The sequence below is a fragment of the Scyliorhinus torazame genome, chromosome 8 (assembly GCF_047496885.1).
Source record: "Scyliorhinus torazame isolate Kashiwa2021f chromosome 8, sScyTor2.1, whole genome shotgun sequence".
NCBI classification, from domain to species: domain Eukaryota; kingdom Metazoa; phylum Chordata; class Chondrichthyes; order Carcharhiniformes; family Scyliorhinidae; genus Scyliorhinus; species Scyliorhinus torazame.
The window spans coordinates 173,704,221-173,726,532 of NC_092714.1; the positions used below are offsets into that span (position 1 = coordinate 173,704,221).

At 49.6% G+C, this 22,312-nt stretch overlaps 1 protein-coding gene across 1 annotated transcript in view; it reads right to left on the reverse strand.

The window, feature by feature from the left end:
- LOC140428894 (transcriptional repressor CTCF-like) overlaps positions 1-22,312 on the reverse strand; it is a 98,428-nt gene that overhangs the window by 63,599 nt on the left and 12,517 nt on the right. Inside the window, exons 3-4 of the mRNA XM_072515541.1 lie at positions 7,728-7,898; positions 859-992 (exon numbers count right to left, since the gene is read on the reverse strand). Of these exons, the coding sequence (XP_072371642.1) occupies positions 859-992; positions 7,728-7,898 (305 nt within the window). The remainder of the gene's footprint in view (positions 1-858; positions 993-7,727; positions 7,899-22,312) is intronic.

Consider the following 22,312-nt stretch of genomic DNA (forward strand, 5'->3'; position numbering starts at 1 on the left):
TAGATGGTTTTAAATGCAATTTAGATACATTTTAAGGAGACCTGGATCTTCTTCAGGCACTGCCATGAGGGCTTTGGTCTTTATACTACATGAAATGACAGATCTTGATCTCTGGTTAGTTTCAAGGCAGACCAAGACATACGAACAGCATGATCACAACTTACACTCGGGTATGGCTGAAAGTTTCCCGCCAGCTTAAGGCAAATTAAAGTTTGAAGTCATAACAATTAATATTAAAGCATAGAAGTTTAGTACAGTTTTCAGGATATAATTTTTTGGCAGCAACATGAAAGGGGCGTCCACATGGCTTTCCTGCTCCAAAGTCAATTCTCCCAAATTCCACCACTTTGTAACCTCCCACAGAAAACCCAATCAATACAAAAGATCCTGCTCAGATTTACTAGATTTTATCGTGACGCATTCAAACTTTAAAATTTGTCCCTCCTTCACCTCTTTGGGGAAAACACAACACAATGAAAAATAACCCACCATCCTGTTCAAGAATTATGCCTGCAAGAAATTGCAGTTTTTGATGAAGCATCAAGCTGCAACACTCATCCTGCATACAAATGACTCTTATTAACCTTAGTAGGAAAGTACCACTGACAGATAGAAATGATAAAACTGACAAACTGATTTTGTAAAGGAAGCAAGTAATGGAGACTGTGAACTCACATTTGGTGTTCCTAATTTTTCTTACTGTCTTCAGCCTGTGTTCAGCCAGATGGATGCGCTTGAACTGTGCTACACGTGGATTTCTGGGTTTAGGTCATTAGCATTGCCTCAGTGTAACCTGAAGCAATGGTACCGGTTAGTTGTCCCTTAACTGCACTCACACAAATACAGCATTGCACTCACCTCCACACTAGCATAATCACAGATTGAGCATTTGAAGGGTTTCTCATGGGTATGCTTGTAACGCCTGTGTCGTACTACCTCACCACTCGTAACAAAGGCCATAGCACAGTCAGGACACTTGTGTGGTCTGGTGCCTGTAAAAAAGGTTGTAATCAGATCAGTGTCTTGTTTTAGGCTAAAAGAGGTTAAAGTGCAGACTTTGATCTGCATTAACCAACTATAACATCAAAGTGCATTTTTATGAGATTACTTTGTTTCAAGTCAGCATCTTTAAATTAGGGCATGGTGGAGGAATCAATGGAGACATATAACCTGCTGAATGCGGACTACAAGGCGTAGTTATTAAAGGTTAAAGGGAGGCCCAGGTTCTTTTAGTGGGAAGAAGGTGCAAGATATTCATCACTCTAGTAAACAATGATCAGGGCAGCTGCTCTGACAATTGATAAGACTTACAGATCTGAATTTTACCTCTCACGTTGGACACAGAATTGGGTTAATTCCTGGCTCCGCGCACCCAATATCCGTAAAAGTGGCCCAGCATTTCTGATTTTCAGTGCCAGGTGAGGGGCAATAATAGGAACCTTGGGTGGGTGACCCAGGGAGTTGTGTGGGATCAGAGGCAGCCCTGCATGGGTTCGTCAACACGTGTGGATGTAAAAAGTGGCCGTTTAGAAAGACTAAAATAAATCTAAAAGTAAATTACTACGGATGCTGGAATCTGAAACAAAAACAGAAATTGGGGGGGGGTGATCAATAATAATCATAATAATCTTTATTAGTGTCACAAGTAAGCTAAGATTAACACTGCAATGAAGTTACTGTGAAATTCCCCTAGTCGCCACACTCCGGCACCTGTTCGGGTACACAGAGGGAGAATTCAGAATGTCCAAATTACCTAACAGCACGTCTTTCGGGACTTGTGGGAGGAAACCAGAGCATCCGGAGGAAACCCACACAGACACGGGGAGAAAGTGCAGACTCCGCACAGACAGTGACCAAGCCGGGAATCAAACCCGGTTCCCTGGCGCTGTGAAGCAACAGTGCTAATCACTGTGCTACTGTCCCGCCCTAAAGCTAGGAAGGGTGCTGATAAGTGGCACATAAAGAGATTAGAATGTGTGAATGGCACAACAAAGGTGAACAGTGTGTAAAGGGTGACTACGAACATTTGGCCCAAGTGGAGTGGGAGGGGAACAGATCAATGGAAGAAATTAAAATAAAATAAAATGACAGAAATAAAGATGGGGGAAAGGTGGTGGAGAGAGTTCACAGTCTGAAGTTGTTGAACTCAATGTTTAGTCCGGGAGGCTGTAAAATGCCTAATCGGAAGATGAGATGCTGTTCCTCCAGTTCGCGCTGGGCTTCACTGGAACATTGCAGCAGGCCAGGGATGGACATGTGGACGTGAGAGCAGGATGGGGAGTTGAAATGGCAAGCGAGAGGAAGGTCTGGGTCCTGTTTGTGGATGGACCAAAGGTGTTCTGCAAGGCAGTCATCCAGTCTGCGTTTAGTCTCTCCAATGTAGAGTAGACCATATTCGGTGCACAATAGACCAGATTGAAGGAGGTGCACGTGAAGTGCTGCCTCACTTGAAATGAGTGTTTAGGGCCTGACATGGTGAGCATGAGGTAAAGGGGCTAGTGTTACACCTTCTGAGATTGCTTGGGAAGGTGCCGTGGAAATGGGGTGAGGTGTTGGGGGTGATGGGAGGAGTGGACCAGGGTATCCCGGAGGGAACGGTCCAGCAAAATGCTGACAGGGGGAGTGAGGTGAAGATGTGATTGGTGGTGGCATCATGCTGGAGTTGGTGGAACTAGCAGAATATGATTCTTTTAATGCGGAGGCTGGTGGGGTGAAAAGTGAGGACAAGGGGGACTCTATCCTAGTTCTGGGCGGGAGGAAAGGGGGTGGGGACAGAGGTGTGGGAGATGGGTCAGACACAGTTGAGAGCCCTGTCGGCAAGAATGGGTGGGAAGCCATGATTGAGGAAGAATGACGACACGTCAGCAGCACAGTTTTGTAAAGTGGCATCATCATAACAGTTGTGACGGAGGCGAAGGAACTGGGAGAATGGGATGGAGTCCTTACAGGGTGTGGGGTGTGAAGAACTGTAGTTGAGGTAGCTATGGTAATCAGTGGGTTTGTAATGGATATTAGTGAATAGTCTATCCCCAGCAATTGAAATAGAAAGATCAAGGAAGGGAAGGGAAGTGTCGGAGATGGACCATGTGAAAGTGATAGAGGGGTGGAAATTCGAAGCAAAATTAATAAAAATTTCCAGGTCATGACGGGAACATGGGGCGAAATTCTCCGGTATCGGTGCGATGTCCTCCGACTGCCGCCCAAAAGGGTGCAAATCAGTCGGGCATCGCGTCGCCCCAAAGGTGCGGAATGCTCCGCATCTTTGGGGGCCGAGCCCCAACCTTAAGGGGCTAGGCCGGCGCCGGCCGAATTTCCGCCCCGCCAGCTCGCGGAAAAGGCCTTTGGTGCCCCGCCAGCTGGCGCGGAAATGACATCTCCGGGCAGCGCATGCGCGGGAGCGTTAGCGGCAGCTGACGGCATTCCCGCGCATGTGCAGTGGAGGGAGTCTCTTCCGCCTCCGCCATGGTGGAGACCGTGGCAAAGGCGGAAGGAAAAGAGTGCCCCCACGGCACAGACCCGCCTGCAGATCGGTGGGCCCCGATCGCGGGCCAGGCCATCCCCCCGGGGCCAGATCGCCCCGCGCCCCCCCCAGGACCCCGGAGCCCGCCCGCGCCGCCTTGTCCAGCCGGTAAGGTAGGTGGTTTAATCTACGCCGGCGGGACAGGCATTCTAGCAGCGGGACTTCGGCCTATCCGGGCTGGAGAATCGCGGGGGGGGCGCCTGCCAACCGGCGCGGTGCGATTCCCGCCCCCGCCGAATTTCCGGTGCCGGAGAATTTGGCAACCGGCAGGGGCGGGACTCACGCCAGCTCCCAGCGATTCTCCGACCCGGCGGGGGGTCGGAGAATCTCGCCCATGAAGTAGCACTGAAACAGTCGTCAATGTACCGATAATAGAATTAGTTCTGGGATGGTGCCGGAGTAGGACTGGAACAAGGAATGTTCCACATACCCCATGAAGATTCAGGCAAAACTAGGACCCATGAGGGTACCCATACCCACACCTTTGGTAAAAAATGCCAGAAAGTTGCCTCCCAGAAAGACTCATTTGTGGAGTAGGAAGTCCATTTACAGTCCCCGCGCTTCAGAGGAGATATCATCATCTTGGCACCATTGCCTGGTAATAATATTCTGCAGTAACGTAGTTAGCTGCTATGTAACAGTGAATGTATGATGAATAGTGCCACAGTACTTAGCTTATCCGCTTCCTCACTTGCCACTCATCCATCAGGAATGCCCCACACAGTTGACCCTTGACCGGGCCCCTTACATCTGCATTGTCATGGCATAACAGTGCCATCAAGAAGGGATAAGCCAGTCGGGCTGTTAGTGGTCGGGAGCACTGCATGCTATATGGGAGTGATAGCCACAATGTCCCAGGCACCATTTCCTCCACCACACCTCAACAGTCCTCATTGATGAAATGTTGAAAATTGTTAGTGCATGCACGCAGTCAAATGTGAATGAGAGCATTGTAAGATGCATGGTCCACAACACTTTTCAGTTTACATTTGTATTAATAGAATTTCATAGAGAGAATACACTGGGGAAGGAGTGGGCCCAGCTGCTACCAGGAGTAAGGATGTTTCAGATTTGAGAGGAAGTGGAAAGATTCTTCCTTCTCTGGTCTATCATATAAGGCTGCAGTGACCAAAGAGTGAAGGACTGAGATGCTCCTTGCATCAATCATTGGCCATCCATGATCAACTTGAAAGGAGGCCCAATGATCAGACAACAGATTAAGATCAGAAGTTGCAACGCAAACATGAGTGTGGGTGTAAGGTAGTCAGACGCACGTGAGAATTATTCATCGGACTAGGTGTAGACAACGTCGGTCAACATGTCATGTATGCTTCACAGACAATTGCTTGTCTGCTGTCATAGCATAGAAAATAGGAGCAGGAGTGGACCATTCGGCTTTTCGAACCTGCTCCACCAGTCAATATGACCATGGCTGACCCTCGATCTCAACACCATACTCCTGTACACTCCCCAGATCCCTTGACACCTTAGAGATTAGAGATCTGGGGCGAAATTCTCCGGTATCGGCGCGACGTCCGCCGACTGGCACCCAAAATGGCGCAAATCAGTCAGGCATCGCGCCGCCCCAAAGGTGCGGAATGCCACAACCGGACGAATTTCCGCCCCGCCAGCTGGCGGAAAAGGCCTTTGGTGCCCCGCCAGCTGGCGCGGAAATGACATCTCCGGGCGGCGCATGCGCAGGAGCGTTAGTGGCCGCTGACGGCATTCCCGCGCATGCGCAGTGGAGGGAGTCTCTTCCGCCTCCGCCATGGTGGAGACCGCGGCGAAGGCGGAAGGGAAAGAGTGCCCCCACGGCACAGGCTCGCCCGCGGATCGGTGGGCCCCGATCGCGGGCCAGGCCACCGTGGGGGCACCCCCCGGGGCCAGATCGCCCCGCGCCCCCCCCCCAGGACCCCGGAGCCCACCCGCGCCGCCTTGTCCCGCCGGTAAGGTAGGTGGTTTCATCTACGCCGGCGGGACAGGCATTTTAGCGGCGGGACTTCGGCCCATTCGGGCCGGAGAATCGCGGGGGGGGGTCCCGCCAACCGGCGCGGCGCGATTCCCGCCCCCGCCGAATATCCGGTGGTAGAGAATTCGGCAACCGGCGGGGGCGGGACTCACGTCAGCCCCCGGCGATTCTCCGACCCGGCGGGGGATCGGAGAATCTCGCCCGTTTTCTTATTAACTATATTCAGAGACTTGGCCTCCACGACTTTCAATGGTAAAGACCATCACAGGTTCACCACCGTAATCCCTAATATCTTAATAGTGGGAGATGCAGTGATGGTAATGACATTGAATGTTCAGTGAAGGTGGTTAGATTCTCTTCTTGGAGATGGCGATTGCCTGGTCTGAATGTTACTTGCCTGGGAACCCCACCACCTGGAAGTTCCCCTCTAAATCACTCACCACTGATTTGGAAATATATCGCCGTTCCTTCACTATCGCTTGGGCAACATCCTGGAATTCTCTCCCGAACAGCATTGTGGGTGTACCTACATCTCAAGGACTGCAGCGGTTCAAGAAGGCAACTCACCACCACCTTCTGAAGGGCAACTAGGGCTGGGCAATAAATGCCGGATTAACCAGCGACGCCCAAATGAATAAAAGAAAACATAGCTGCCTAAATCATAATGTTGTCCGGGTGTTGCTTCATTGGGTATGAACTGCTTCAGTATCTGAGAAATCACAAATGGTGCTGAACATGGGGCAAACATCAGCCAACATCCCCCCTTCTGACTGTATGATGGAGGGAAGGCTATTGGTGAAGGAGCTGAATATGGTTGGGACTAGGAAACTACCCTGAGGGATTCCTGTAGCGAACTCCCGGGACTGAGATGATTAGGGCTAGATGAGGGGTAGAGGTTAAACTGGACATGAAACAGAGAGGACGCGATTTAGCGGCCACGATGCACTTGAGCGAGAGCGACAGCGCAACGTGGCTATTAGATCCACGGGAGAGGCCAAAATTGGGAATCGTGCCAGGCGCCAATCAGTTTGTGATCTAACTGGCCCGTACCCGTTGGCGAGAACCGAATCCCGCCGCGGCATGGCAAGAAATGAATAATCACCAATTTAAATCAATATCCATATAATTAACAGGAACGACCCCCTATCTAACAGTCTCCCATGATCTAATCGCCTCACCAGCAAGTGGTCACACTGGTGCCGATTAGCACACATTTTTAAAACCAGCGCCCACGGTTCCTCCATGTCGCCCCTGGATGGTGTGTACCCATAACGGAGGAATCTCAAAGCGTCTACCTGTCTGTCACACCGACCAGCCTTATCTCCCATTGACTGTGGCGGCCTCTGGCTGCACAGCTGAAGGCTATTACTTGTAGGGAATTGGCAATTGTAGTAATGTGAGCATTTCACAGCTTCCAAGTGGATTCTCGTGGGTAGACGTGCCATATCGCAGGCGAGAGTTATTGCCTAGTATCATAATTAGAGCATGAAGCCTGGACACTTTTCCTGAACACTGGAGGCCACAGCACCACAGTCCCAGCAGCCAACATCAAAACACCCAGGGACTCGGCCTCAGCACTGGGAACATTCCCTCAACCAGAGAGTGGTTGTGTGAACCGGTGAGGGAACCAGCCTCCGGTCCAGATAGCATTATGAGTTGGTGTCTGAGGTGCAAAGTCTGGGGTCCGGTTTCCAGGGGTTCCCGCTGTGTGGGTTTTGCTCTGTGGGATTGGTTTAAGTCCTGCTCTCCCTTGTTAGAGGGGATGCTGGTGGGCGCGGTCCCGGCGAATCAGCTGCCAGGACAATCATTGGCGGCGTGAAGCCTGTGGGCCTCGTTAAGTGGCCCAATTAACATTTGATACCAGTGACGACCTCGCTGGGTCGACCATCGGGAAGCTCGTGGCAGTTTCCGCTCGCTATCACACTTAGAAACGTTTCTGTTAAATTGCACCCAGAATCTTTTCACTCAGAAGCGACCTACTGAATTACAATAACTTGTGTGGAACAGTCCAAAATAAAAGGGTAAATTCTATGTTCCCACATTTGCAGTGAAAGCCCAGCTCACAGGAACCACAGGGTAGAGATAAGGTTGCAGCACTAATTCTTTAGCTCAGATACCCTTTGATAAAAATATTTTTTTGCCATAAACAGAGGCGGCATTACCACAACTAGTTTATGAATCAGTCAATAAAGTACAGCTGTAACACAAGTAGGCATAGAAGGTAACCGGCACATTTACCCGTATGAGTGTTGATGTGGTTTTGTAGGAGGGTGATGGTTCGGAAAGCCTTTTCACAAAGATGGCATTTGTGTGGACGCTCATCTGTATGGCTTCTCATGTGACGGTCTAGATTAGACCGTTGTGGAAAGGTGTACGAACACAGTTTGCACTGAAACGTCTTCCTTATGTCTGTCAAAAAAAAGCATTACAAAGAACTTGTATTTATATCACGCCTTTCAAAACAACATCAAAACGCCCCCAGATGTTTTTATCTCCAATGGGTTTTGCACTATTTTACCAGTATTCATGGGTAAACATTGAGCTGAAGAGGATTAATTCTCAGTGAGAAATCGGAGCTGCACAAAAACAATTCCTTAATTATCTAATATGAAGTTATACGGAATAATTATTTCATTTTACTCCAAACACCCAGCGACAGATTTTTTAATGCTTAGACATAAAGCGAAGCATGGATGGAGAATTATCTACGGCTGTCAAAAGGGAGGTTGCATTCTCACGGAGCAACCTGCCTAATTCTCAGGGATTCATTTAAATGAGCCCAATGGAGAATTGTACCCATCGGTAATGGCTTTAAACATGGTAGAATTAGAATGGCCACAAGAATGGGTAGGGTTAGTGTGAGAATGGATGGTACTTTTAACACTATATTTGGAGAATCCTGGGCAGGATTCTCTGACCCCGAGCCAGGTCGGAGAATCGGCGAGGAAGGGGGGCGCGATTCACGCGAAGCCGCTCCGTTGCTGGTCCGCCGATTCTCCGGTCACCAGAGAATCAGCACAGTCGGCGCGGCGCCGGTCGGGGGCCGCGGCGTCGGTCGGGGGCTGCGACAATTCTCCGCACGCGATGGGCCGAGTGGCCACCCAGATAGGCCGAGTCCCGCCGGCGCCGTTCACTTGTGGTCCTACCCGGCTGGATCCCGGCATTTATCCTGCTGGGGGGGGCCTGGTGGGGGGGGGAGGGGCAATCCGACCCCGGGGGCCTACCGATCAGGGCCTACCGATCGGTGGGCGGGCTTATCCTGGTGGGGGCCTATGTTCCACCGCGCCGGGCCCCTGTAGCTCTCCGCCACGTTGCGTCACGGCGCGGAGAAGGCACCCCATGCACATGTGCAAATTCGCACCGGCCGTAGCGCACATGCGCGAACTTGTGCCGGCCGTAGCGCGCATGCGCAGACATGCAGCACCCGTTCTGACGCCGGTATCAGAAGCTGGAACTGCGTGAGTCGCTCGAGTGCCGTGCTGGCCCCCTGTTCTGCGCAGGAACGCTGCTCCTAGGGGCCTGTTGATGCTGTCGTAAAACATGACAGCGTTTACGACGGCGTCAGCACTTAGCCTCAGGATCAGATAATCCAGCCTATTGTGTTGGTTTGTAAAAAAGGCTGTGCGTCTGTGTAAATGATTTAATTAACCTGGGGAATGGTTAATGGGGACCATTTGTCTGGAAGAGTTAAGGGACGAAAGGAGTGAAGACGCTAAATGCATTCATTTGTAATCAAGCTAGAGGCAAATGGTTTTATATTAGAAATTTACATTAGGAAGGGCTAATTTTTTTCAGCTGTCAATTTCAAAGAGGAGAAAAAGGCTTTTATAACTTCCAATGGTTTCATAAATAAACAGGTTAGTAATTATTATTTGATCCCAAAAGTGGGGGAAAAAGGAAAAACTCACGGACCCGAGGACCCAGGTTCGATCCGGGCCCCAGGTCACTATCCATGTGGAGTTGGCACATTCTCCCCATGTTTGCGCGGGTCTCACCCCCACAACCCAAAGATGTGCAGGGTAGGTGGATTGGCCACAATAAATGGCCCCTTAATTGGAAAAAAAAAAGAATTGGGTGCTCTAAATTTATAAAAGAATAGAAAAAGGAAAGACATGAAAGATTGTGGAAAGGTTAAGTTCAAAGAAGTGCTGAGAACAATGGAACCGACGATGAAAATGAAAAATGATACATAAGAGATGTTGAGCTGATTTGGTGTTGGTGGTCTGGGGACGATCTCCTGGAAACAGTTTTGTGCTCAGAGAAGATGTTAATTTTGAATCAGACATCTAGTCAAGCCAGAAAAGTCTTGGGCTGAAAAGAGTAGTCTTGCTTATGAAGGTTTCTTGGATTTCCACAGCAGAGTGAAAGCGAGCTTGAGAGGGTGTGTCATCTACATTTATTAAAGTGACAGCAGTTTTACCTTGGATAATACTACTAGATTTGTTTACAGTTGAAGATTTAGAAATTTATAAAGATTTACAGGGGAGCGTTTCTGGAAGGTTTTTACATGTGGGTTTGACGAAGTAGTCTTTTAAGGTAAATGTTTGGTCACATTATTTTTAACTGTGTAACTGTAATTTGTGTGCTTAAGTTTTATTTTCTTGTGTTAATAAATCTTTTACTTTTAATTTTTTTAATTACTGGACTTCTGCCCAAGATTAGTACATTTTTATCTTGTTTTCAGAATTTAAAAAAAGGGTATGGGCCGGAAGCCAAGTTTCCCTCTGGATTTGGTTTGCTCAGCAATTAATATCTGCTGTGGTCATAATATTAATCAGGTTGGGTATTTAGCTTCCATTTTAAAAATTAATTCATGTGATGTAGGAGTTGCTGGCTCAGCCAACATTATCCATCCCCTAATTGCCTTTGAGAAGATGGTGGTGAGCTGCCTTTTTGAATCGGTGCAACCTATGAGGTGTAGGTAGACCCAGTGTTGTTAAGGAACGAGTTCCAGGATTCTGACCCAGTGACCATGAAGGAACGGCGATATATTTCCAAGTTAGGATAGTGTTTGGCTTGGAAGGAAAACCTCCAGCTGGTGGTGCTCCCTTCCATTTGCTGCCCTTGTCCTTCTAGGTGGCAGTGGTCGTGTGTTTGGAAGGTGCTGTCAAAGGAACTTGGTGAGTTCCTATAGTGCATCTTGTAGATGGTGCACACGGCTAACACTGTCTGTCGGTAGTGGAAGGAGTGGACGTTTGTGGATCCCATAGAATCCCAACAGTGCAGAAGGAGGCTATTCGGTCTAGCAAGTTTCACCGACCCTCGAAAGAGCCCCCCAACGAGGTCTGCACCCTCACCCGATCCCTGTAACTCCATACTATTTTTGGACACTAAGGGGAAATTCTAGTATGGCCAATTCAACTAACCCGCATATCTTTGGACTGTGGGAAGAACCCGGAGCACCCGGAAGAAACCCACGCAGATACGGGGAGAACATGCAAACTGCAGAGTCAACCAACGGAATCGGTGCCAGGCACAAATTGCAATTTTTGAATGACTCGCTATTCTCTGCCCGATCGTAATTCTAGCTGCTGCCATCGATGGCGGAGAATTCAAAGAACAAAGAACAAAGAAATGTACAGCACAGGAACAGGCCCTTCGGCCCTCCAAGCCCGTGCCGACCATGCTGCCCGACTAAACTACAATCTTCTACACTTCCTGGGTCCGTATCCTTCTATTCCCATCCTATTCATATATTTGTCAAGATGCCCCTTAAATGTCCCTATCGTCCCTGCTTCCACTACCTCCTCCGGTAGCGAGTTCCAGGCACCCACTACCCTCTGCGTAAAAAACTTGCCTCGTACATCTACTCTAAACCTTGCCCCTCTCACCTTAAACCTATGCCCCTAGTAATTGACCCCTCTACCCTGGGGAAAAGCTTCTGACTATCCACTCTGTCTATGCCCCTCATAATTTTGTATACCTCTATCAGGTCTCCCCTCAACCTCCTTCGTTCCAGTGAGAACAAACCGAGTTTATTCAATCGCTCCTCATAGCTAATGCCCTCCATACCAGGCAACATTCTGGTAAATCTCTTCTGCACCCTCTCCAAAGCCTCCACATCCTTCTGGTAGTGTGGCGACCAGAATTGAACACTATACTCCAAGTGTGGCCTAACTAAGGTTCTATACAGCTGCAACATGACTTGCCAATTCTTATACTCAATGCCCCGGCCAATGAAGGCAAGCATGCCGTATGCCTTCTTGACTACCTTCTCCACCTGTGTTGCCCCTTTCAATGACCTGTGGACCTGGACTCCTAGATCTCTTTGACTTTCAATACTCTTGAGGGTTCTACCATTCACTGTATATTCCCTACCTGCATTAGACCTTCCAAAATGCATTAAATCACATTTGTCCGGATTAAATTCCATCTGCCATCTCTCCGCCCAAGTCTCCAGACAATCTAAATCCTGCTGTATCCTCCGACAGTCCTCATCGTTATCCGCAATTCCACCAACCTTTGTGTTGTCTGCAAACTTACTAATCAGACCAGTTACATTTTCCTCCAAATCATTTATATATACTACAAAGAGCAAAGGTCCCAGCACTGATCCCTGTGGAACACCACTGGTCACAGCCCTCCAATTAGAAAAGCATCCCTCCATTGCTACTCTCAGCCTTCTATGGCCTAGCCAGTTCTGTATCCACCTTGCCAGCTCACCCCTGATCCCGTGTGACTTCACCTTTTGTACTAGTCTACCATGAGGGACCTTGTCAAAGGCCTTACTGAAGTCCATATAGACAACATCTACTGCCCTACCTGCATCAATCATCTTAGTGACCTCCTCGAAAAACTCTATCAAGTTAGTGAGACACGACCTCCCCTTCACAAAACCGTGCTGCCTCTCACTAATACGTCCATTTGCTTCCAAATGGGAGTAGATCCTGTCTCGAAGAATTCTCTCCAGTAATTTCCCTACCACTGAAGTAAGGCTCACCGGCCTGTAGTTCCCGGGATTATCCTTGCTACCCTTCTTAAACAGAGGAACAACATTGGCTATTCTCCAGTCCTCCGGGACATCCCCTGAAGACAGCGAGGATCCAAAGATTTCTGTCAAGGCCTCAGCAATTTCCTCTCCAGCCTCCTTCAGTATTCTGGGGTAGATTCCATCAGGCCCTGGGGACTTATCTACCTTAATATTTTTTAAGACACCCAAAACCTCGTCTTTTTGGATCACAATGTGACCCAGGCTATCTACACCCCCTTCTCCAGACTCAACATCTACCAATTTCTTCTCTTTGGTGAATACTGATGCAAAGTATTCATTTAGTGCCTCGCCCATTTCCTCTGGCTCCACACATAGATTCCCTTGCCTATCCTTCAGTGGGCCAACCCTTTCCCTGGCTAACCTCTTGCTTTTTATGTACGTGTAAAAAGCCTTGGGATTTTCCTTAACCCTATTTGCCAATGACTTTTTGTGACCCCCTTCTAGCCCTCCTGACTCCTTGCTTAAGTTCCTTCCTACTTTCCTTATATTCCACGCAGGCTTCGTCTGTTCCCAGCCTTTTAGCCCTGACAAATGCCTCCTTTTTCTTTTTGACGAGGCCTACAATATCACTCGTCATCCAAGGTTCCCGAAAATTGCCGTATTTATCTTTCTTCCTCACAGGAACATGCCGGTCCTGTATTCCTTTCAACTGCCACTTGAAAGCCTCCCACATGTCAGATGTTGATTTGCCCTCAAACATCCGCCCCCAATCTATGTTCTTCAGTTCCCGCCTAATATTGTTATAATTAGCCTTCCCCCAATTTAGCACATTCATCCTCGGACCACTCTTATCCTTGTCCACCAGTACTTTAAAACTTACTGAATTGTGGTCACTGTTACCAAAATGCTCCCCTACTGAAACATCTACCACCTGGCCGGGCTCATTCCCCAATACCAGGTCCAGTACCGCCCCTTCCCGAGTTGGACTGTCTACATATTGTTTTAAGAAGCCCTCCTGCATGCTCCTTACAAACTCCGCCCCGTCTAAGCCCCTGGCACTAAGTGAGTCCCAGTCAATATTGGGGAAGTTGAAGTCTCCCATCACCACAACCCTGTTGTTTTTACTCTTTTCCAAAATCTGTCTACCTATCTGCTCCTCTATCTCCCGCTGACTGTTGGGAGGCCTGTAGTATACCCCCATCATTGTGACTGCACCCTTCTTATTCCTGATCTCTACCCATATAGCCTCACTGCCCTCTGAGGTGTCCTCTCGCAGTACAGCTGTGATATTCTCCCGAACAAGTAGCGCAACTCCACCTCCCCTTTTACATCCCCCTCTATCCCGCCTGAAACATCTAAATCCTGGAACGTTTAGCTGCCAATCCTGCCCTTCCCACAACCAGGTCTCTGTAATGGCAACAACATCATAGTTCCAAGTACTAATCCAAGCTCTAAGTTCATCTGCCTTACCCGTAATGCTCCTTGCATTAAAATATATGCACTTCAGGCCACCAGACCCGCTGTGTTCAGCAACTTCTCCCCGTCTGCTCTGCCTCAGAGCCACACTGTCCCTATTCCCTAGTTCTCCCTCAATGCTCTCACTTTCTGACCTATTGCTCCCGTGCCCACCCTCCTGCCATACTAGTTTAAACCCTCCCGTGTGACACTAGCAAACCTCGTGGCCAGGATATTTATGCCTCTCCGGTTTAGATGCAACCCGTCCTTCTTATACAGGTCACACCTGCCCCGGAAGAGCTCCCAGTGGTCCAGATAATGGAAACCCTCCCTCCTACACCAGCTGTTTAGCCACGTATTTATCTGCTCTATCTTCCTATTTCTAGCCTCACTGGCACGTGGCACAGGGAGTAATCCCGAGATTACAACCCTCGAGGTCCTGTCTTTTAACTTTCTGCCTACCTCCTGTTGCAGGACCTCATGCCCCTTCCTGCCTATGTCGTTAGTACCAATATGTACAACGACCTCTGCCTGTTTGCCCTCCCCCTTCAGGATGCCCTCTACCCGTTCGGAGACATCCTGGACCCTGGCACCAGGGAGGCAACATACCATCCTGGAGTCTCTTTCACGTCCACAGAAGCGCCTATCTGTGCCCCTGACTATAGAGTCCTCTATTACTATTACTCTTCTGCGCTTTGACCCTCCCTTCTGAACATCAGAGCCAGCCGTGGTGCCACTGCTCTGGCTGCTGCTGTTTTCCCCTGATAGGCTATCCCCCCCGACAGTATCCAAAGGGGTATATCTGTTCGAGAGGGGGGACAACCACAGGGGATTCCTGCACTGACTGCCTGCCCTTTCTGGTGGTCACCCATTTCTCTGCCTGCACCTTGGGTGTGACCACATTTACATAACTGCGATCTATGACGCCTCTTATCTTTTGCATTAATGTTGACGCTTTGGGGATATTTCCATTCACAACTGGATGTGGCAGGACTGCAGGGCTTAGATCTGATCCATTGGTTTTAGGAGTATTTAGCTCTGTCTGTTGCATGCCTTTTACACTGTTTGGCATTCAAGTAGTCCTGAGTTGTAACTTCACCAGGTTGCATCTCATTTTTAGGCATGCCTGCTGCTGCTCCTGGCATGCCTTCTTGGTCTCTTCATTGAACTAGGTTGATGCCCTGACTGGTGGTAATATTCCTTGGAAATATGCCAGGCCATGAGGTTACAGATTGTGGTTGAGTACAATTCTGCCGCTGCTGATGACTCACAGTGTCTCATGGTTGCTCTATCTTGAATTGCTAGATCTGTTCTAAGTTTATTTCATTTAGCACAATGGTCGTGCCACACAACACAGAGGGTATCCTCACTGTGAAGAGGGGACTTTGTCTCCAGAAGCACAGAGGGTGGTGGGTGCCTGGAGCGGCTGCTGGGGGTGGTTGCGGAAGCAGATACATTAATGGCATTCAAGGGGCGTCTCAACAAGTGCATGGATGGGATGGGTATAGAGGGATAGGGCATTAGGAAGTGCTGAGGGTTTTTGCCAAGGGTGGTATCGTGACCGGTGCAGGCTTGGAGGGCCGGAGCGTCTGTTCCTGTGCTGTATTGTTCTTCGTTCAATGTTAGCATTCATATCCAGAGGGCTAGAATACAAGACCAGGCATGTAGATCTGAGGCTGTATAAGGCTCTGGTCAGACCCTATTTGGAGTATTGTGAGCAGTTTTGGGCCCTGTATCTAAGGAAGGATGTGCTGGCCTTGGAAAGGGTCCAGAGGAGATTCACAAGAATGATCCCTGGAATGAAGAACTTGACGTATGAGGAACAGTTGAAGACTCTGGGTCTGTACTCGTTGGGAGTTTAGAAGGATGAGGGGGAATCTTATTGAAACTTACAAGATACTGCGAGGCCTGGATAGAGTGGGCGTGGAGGGGATGTTTCCACTTGTAGGAAAAACTAGAACCAGAGGACACCACTTCAGACTAAAGGGACGATCCTTTAAAACAGAGATGAGGAGGAATTTCTTCAGCCAGAGGGTGGTGAATCTGCGGAACTCTTTGCCGCAGAAGGCTGTGGCAGCCAAATCACTGGGTGTCTTTAAGACAAAGATAGATAGATTCTTGATGAATAAGGGGATCAGGGGTTATGGGGAAAAGGCAGGAGAATGGGGATGAGAAAATATCAGCCACGATTGAATGGCGGAGCAGACACGGTGGGCCGCGTGGCCTAATTCTGCTCCGATGTCTTGTGGTCTTATGGAATGTGTAGTGGTTGCTCCTACTGATACTGCAGCAGGCAGGTTGCTGAGAGTGAGGTCAAGTATGTTTTTCCCTCTTGTTGGCTCCTTCACATACGAATTAGGAGCAGGAGTGGACCACTCAGCCCCTTGAGTCTGCTCTGCCATTCAATAAGATCATGGCTGATCTGACTAACTTCAACTCCACATTCCTGCCTACCGCTGATAACCTTTCACCCTCTTGTTAAATCAAGAATCTATCCAGCTCTGCCTTAAAATGTTTCTAAGACTCTCCTTCCACTACCTTTTGAGAGTTCCAGTCACTCACAAAGCTGAGAGAAAAAAAAAATTCCTCATCGGTCTTAAATGAGTGACCCCTTATTTTTAACAGTGAACCCTATATCTAGATTCTCTGACAAGAAACATCCTCTCCAGATCCACACTTCAATACCCCTCAGGATTTTCAAGGTTTTGATCAACTCGCCTCTCACTCTTCTAAACTCCAATGGATACAAACCAAACCTCTCCAGCCTTTCCTCAGACATCCGCCCATTCCCGGTATTAGACTAGTAAACCTTCTCTGAACTGTTTCAAATGCCTAAAATAAGGAAACCAATACTGTACACAGTACTCTAGATGTTGCAGCACCAATGCCCTGTACAACGGAAGCATAACCTCCCTATATTTATAATCAATTCTCCTCAAAATAAACAATAAAATTAAGAACTTTCCTAATTACTTGCTGCACCTGTATACTAGCCTTTTGTGATTCATGCACTCGGATGCCCAGATCCCTTTGCACCTCAGAGGTCTGAAATCTCTCACCACCTGCCATAGCAGTTCAGGAGTCCTTTAGGACTCAGCCAGTTCAGTCAGTAGTCCTGCTACCAAGCCACTCTTGGTGATGGACATTGAAGTCCTTAATCCAGATTACATTCTCCGCCCTTGCCACCCACACTGCTTCCTCCAAGTGGTGCTCAACATGGAGGAGCACTGATTCATTAGCTGAGGGAGGAGGGCTGCTATATGGTAATCAGCAGGAGGTGTCATTGCCCATATTTACCTGATGCCACAAGACTTCATGGGGTCCAGAGTCAATGTTGAGGACACCCAGGGCAATTCCCTCCAGACTGTATACCACTGAGCTGCCACCTCTGAGATGGTGATGACAGTACCTGGGACATTATCTGTAAGTACATTATCTGAGTTTGACTATGTCTTGACTAGTCTGTGAGACAGCTCTCCCAATTTTGACCCTTGATGTTATTGAGGAGAACTTTGCAGGGTTGACAGGACGGCGTTTGCCATTGTCGTCCTTCCGGGTCGTTCTTACAGTTTCATTCCTTTTTACTGACTTTGTGGCAGTTTGTTACAATGGAATTACATTTAAGAATCAACCACATTGCTGTGGGCCTGGAGTGACATGTAGGCAAGACCACGTAAGGACAGCAGATTTCCTTCCCTAAAGGATATTAATGAATCTGGGTGGATTTTAATGACCATAAACAATGATTTCATAGACTTTTAATTCCACATTTTTATTGATAATTTATTGGAAGATGGTGGAATTTGAACCTGAGTCTCCAGATCATTACTGTTATAACCTGCCTGCTTACCATCGGCTGGGGACTAATGACAATCCCACAATCCTGTGGGAGTATGAGCTTCCCCAATGAGGGGGGCGGAGAAACCATTAGTAAACTCCAAGTATAAATAAAGCTGGCCAGTTTAGGAACCAGCAGGAAGGAGTGTGTAGCAAGGGAAGTTGCTGCTGCTGTTATATATATGTTATTGTAAATAAATGTTATTACTTTGTATCCTTAAAACTCGTGCTGGATTCTTCGTGGCCCTCACAAAACTGGCGACGAGGGTTGAAGTGAATAGCTGTCTACACTGCTGAAGCCACCTCCCTGGATTTTTGTTGGATACAGGTTGGAAGTTGTTTTCTATTATACCACGCCTCTGTACGGACGTTTGGATGTTTTTGATGCTGCGCTGGAAAGCTGGAACCAGTACACACAACGGATGCGTTACTATTTCCGGGCAAACAATATCACCGAAAACGAGCGCCAGGTGGTCATATTGCTCACCGCCTGCGGCCCGCACACGTTTGGGGTGATTAGGAGCCTTACGTACCCAGCTGCGCCGGACACCAAAACGTTTGATGAACTTGTGAATATAGTGGGGCAACATTTTAACCCAACCCCGTCCACGATAGTCCAGCGTTACCGGTTTAATACCGCTGAGAGGACCCCTGGAGAATCCCTTGCCGATTTTCTATCCAGGCTGTGCAGGATTGCGGAGTACTGTGACTATGGTGAGACCTTGTCAGAAATGTTACGCGACCGTTTGGTTTGCGGTATTAACAATGCAGCCACCCAGAGAAAGTTGTTAGCTGAGCCAACATTGACTTTTCAACTGGCAATTCAAATAGTATTGTCCCGAGAGAGCGCAGAACGAGGAGTGCAGGAGCTACAGGGAATGGAAGTGCATGCCTTGGGGCGCAACCCCTTCCGTCCGAAAACGTCCCCTCGCACTCCTGCGGTACCTTGGGCGAGGCGACGTCCGGACCGACGCCAGTGGCCGTCGGACATTCATCCCCGAAGGGAGCCTTCTCCAGAACCAATGGATGAGGAGCCATGTCCGTGTCAAACATGTAGGCGCCGACCCCGTCGCGGACGCCGGTCCTGGGAGTGCCAGAGGCATCGTCGTTCCGACCGAAACTGGGACCAGCCCAGGGGCAGTAACTGGAACCAGCCCAGGGGCCGTACCTTCCATGTGGATGAACCTGCGGCGACTACTCCTGAGGACGTGGAGACGGAGGACGACTGCCTGCAGCTGCATTGTGTGGCAGCTCCCTGTGTGGCCCCCATTTAGGTGACAGTACGGGTCAATGGTCATCCGCTTGAGATGGAGTTAGACATTGGCGCAGCGGTCTCCGTGATCGCCCAGAGGACATTCGACCGCATCAAGCAGGGTATACAGACCCTTACATTAACCGACTCACAGGCCAGGTTGGCCACCTACACGGGGGAACCACTGGACATTGCAGGAACTACAATGACCCCTGTTGTTTATGGACGCCAGGAGGGGCGCTTCCCACTTAACGTGGTGCGCGGCCATGGGCCCAGCCTGTTGGGTCGGGACTGGTTGTGCCATTTGCGGTTGCAATGGCAGCACATCCTCCAAACAGTTTCTGAAGGGTTGACTGAGGTGATAGGACGATACCCAGATGTATTCCAGCCTGGTTTGGGGAAAATAAAAGGGGCCGTAGCCCATATCCAAGTCGAACCAGGAGCCACGCCGTGCTATTTCCGGGCGCGCCCGGTGCCTTACGCCTTGCTCGAGAAGGTAGAAGGGGAGCTCACTCGTTTGGGTATTATCAGGCCCGTCCGTTTTGCTGGCTGGGCAGAACCAATTGTACCTGTAATGAAGCCAGATGCCACAGTTCGCTTGTGTGGCGACTATAAACTTACAGTGAATACGGCTTCCCGACTCGATCGATAACCAATGCCTCGCATAGAGGATCTCTACGCGAAGCTTGGAGGCGGACTCTCCTTCACAAAATTAGATATGAGTCACACCTACCTACAGTTGGAGCTGGACCTTGCCTCCCGACCATATGTAACGATTAATACACACACCGGGGCCTGTAGGAATATACACGGTTGCCCTTTGGAGTATCCTCTGCCTGCACTATTTTTCAACGTGTTATGGAGGGCATTTTGAGAGGTTTACCACGTGTTGCTGTCTACTTAGATGACGTTTTGATTACAGGGACGTCGGAGCAGGAACATTTGGAAAATCTGGAGGCTGTCCTTAGACGCTTTTAGGAGGCTGGAGTCCGTTTACATCGCACAAAGTGCGTATTTCAGGCAAAGGAAGTAGTCTACCTAGGTTATCGGGTGGACCGCGAAGGTTTGCACCCCGTCGCAGAGGTGCGTGCGATTCAACAGACCCCCGCCCCGACTGACACTTCGCATCTTCGTTCTTTTCTCGGTCTCATAAACTATTACGGGAAGTTCCTCCCCAATCTGGCAACTATGCTGGCCCCGTTGCACCTTCTGCGAAAGAAAAATCACACCTGGGTTTGGGGTCAGCCGCAAGAAACCGCTTTCCGTCGGGTAAAGCAACGACTGTCGTCGTCTGGGTTATTAACCCACTATGATCCTGGAAAGCCTTTGCTCGTCACATGTGATGCATCCCCGTATGTTATTGGGGCCGTCCTGTCCCACAAGATGGAGAACGGGGCCGAGCGACCGATAACTTTCGCCTCCCGCACATTGACTGCAGCGGAGAAAAAGTACGCGCAGATCGAGAAGGAGGGCCTGGCAGTGGTTTATAAGTATCTGCTGGGACTTTTCAGAGAGGATAAGCCATTGCTTCCGCACGGATCCAGCGCTGGGCTTTGTTGCTTGCTGCATACGAGTATTCTCTGGAGCACAAACCAGGAACACAGATAGCAAATGCCGACGCACTGAGCCGATTGCCTTTATCGACCGGCCCCATGTCGACCCCCACGACCGGTGAGGTGGTTGCAACCCTAAATTTTATGGACACCTTGCCTGTCACGGCATCACAGATCCGTGAGTGGACCCAGACGGAGCCAGTCCTGTCAAAGGTTCGGCACATAGTCCTGTATGGTGGGCAGCATAGACAGCTCCCAGGTGAGTTGCGGGCATTTTCCTCCAAGCTGTCAGAATTCAGCGTGGAAGACGGCATCCTCTTGTGGGGGATGCGTGTGATTGTCCTGGAAAAAGGCCAGGAGCGGATACTAAGAGACTTGCACAATGGGCATCCAGGTGTGACCAAAATGAAAATGTTGGCCCGGAGTTATGTCTGGTGGCCAGGCCTCGACACCGACATTGAGAAGGTGGCCCAAAACTGCTCCATTTGCCAGGAGCATCAGAAGCTTCCGCCGGCCGCTCCCCTACATCACTGGGAATGGCCAGGGCGGCCTTGGGCACGCTTGCAAGCAGACCCTTTTCAAGGATCCATGTTCCTTCAATTAATCGACGCCCAGTCTAAATGGCTAGAGGTGCATAAGATGCAGGGGACAACGTCCTGCGCAACAATTGAAAAGATGCGTTTGTCCTTTAGCACGCATGGCCTCCCCGAGGTGCTGGTCACGGATAACGGCACTTCAGTCACAAGTGAGGAGTTTGCGAGGTTCATGAAGATGAACGGCATACGCCATATCCGCACTGCCCCTTACCACCCGGCTTCAAAGAGGACTAAAGAAGCAGACTTCCGGATCAATGGACACGAGACTGGCTCGCTTTTTGTTTACGTATAGGACCACCCCACATGCAGTGACTGGGGTAGCTCTCGCAGGACTCCTAATGGGCCGGAGACTTCGCACTCGCCTTAGTATGGTTTTCCCGGACATTGGCGCAAAAGTACGCCGCACACAAGAACGGCAGGGACAGGGATTTTCTCGGCATCGGCCGATTCGGCAGTTTGCGCCCGGTGACCCAGTGTTCGTTCGGAATTTTGCTGGTGGTGCCCAGTGGGTTCCTGGCTTAATCTTTCGCCAAACGGGCCCTATATCTTACCAGGTGCCCAGGGTCGTCTCCAGCGCAAATATGTAGACCACGTTCGGTCCAGAAGACTATCCCCTCCAAAGATTCCCTGCCCCCGATGCTCATTTCTACAGCCCCAGAGACCAGAGACAAGGGAAGGTAGTCCTCACAATCTTCCACTGGTGCCTCACTCAAAGCCTGCGCAGGTCGTTACAGAACCGAATGGAGATAGAGACGCTGACATGACGGAGGCAGCAGACTCTGACTCCGAGATGGAGACGCAGGACGCATCAGGGGGGGAATCCTCTGGTCCACGGGCCGTGGATGTACAACCGTTACGCCGTTCATCACGGAAGCGCCGTTCTCCGTCTCATTACACGCCGCCTGAGTCAGCGCCGCATGCAAATGGTGACCGGCCTGCGGCAAAACGAGTATGACGCCCTCCTTCGCCAGGGTCTTTGGTGGATTCCTTGGACTTTGGGGGGGGAGGGTTGTTATAACCTGCCTGCTTATCATTGGCTGGGGACTAATGGCAATTCCACAATCCTGTGGGAGTATGAGCTTCCCCAATGAGGGGGGCAGAGAAACCATTAGTAAACTCCAAGTATAAATAAAGCTGTCCAGTTTAGGAACCAGCAGGAAGTAGTTTGCAGCAAGGGAAGTTGCTGCTGCTGTTATATA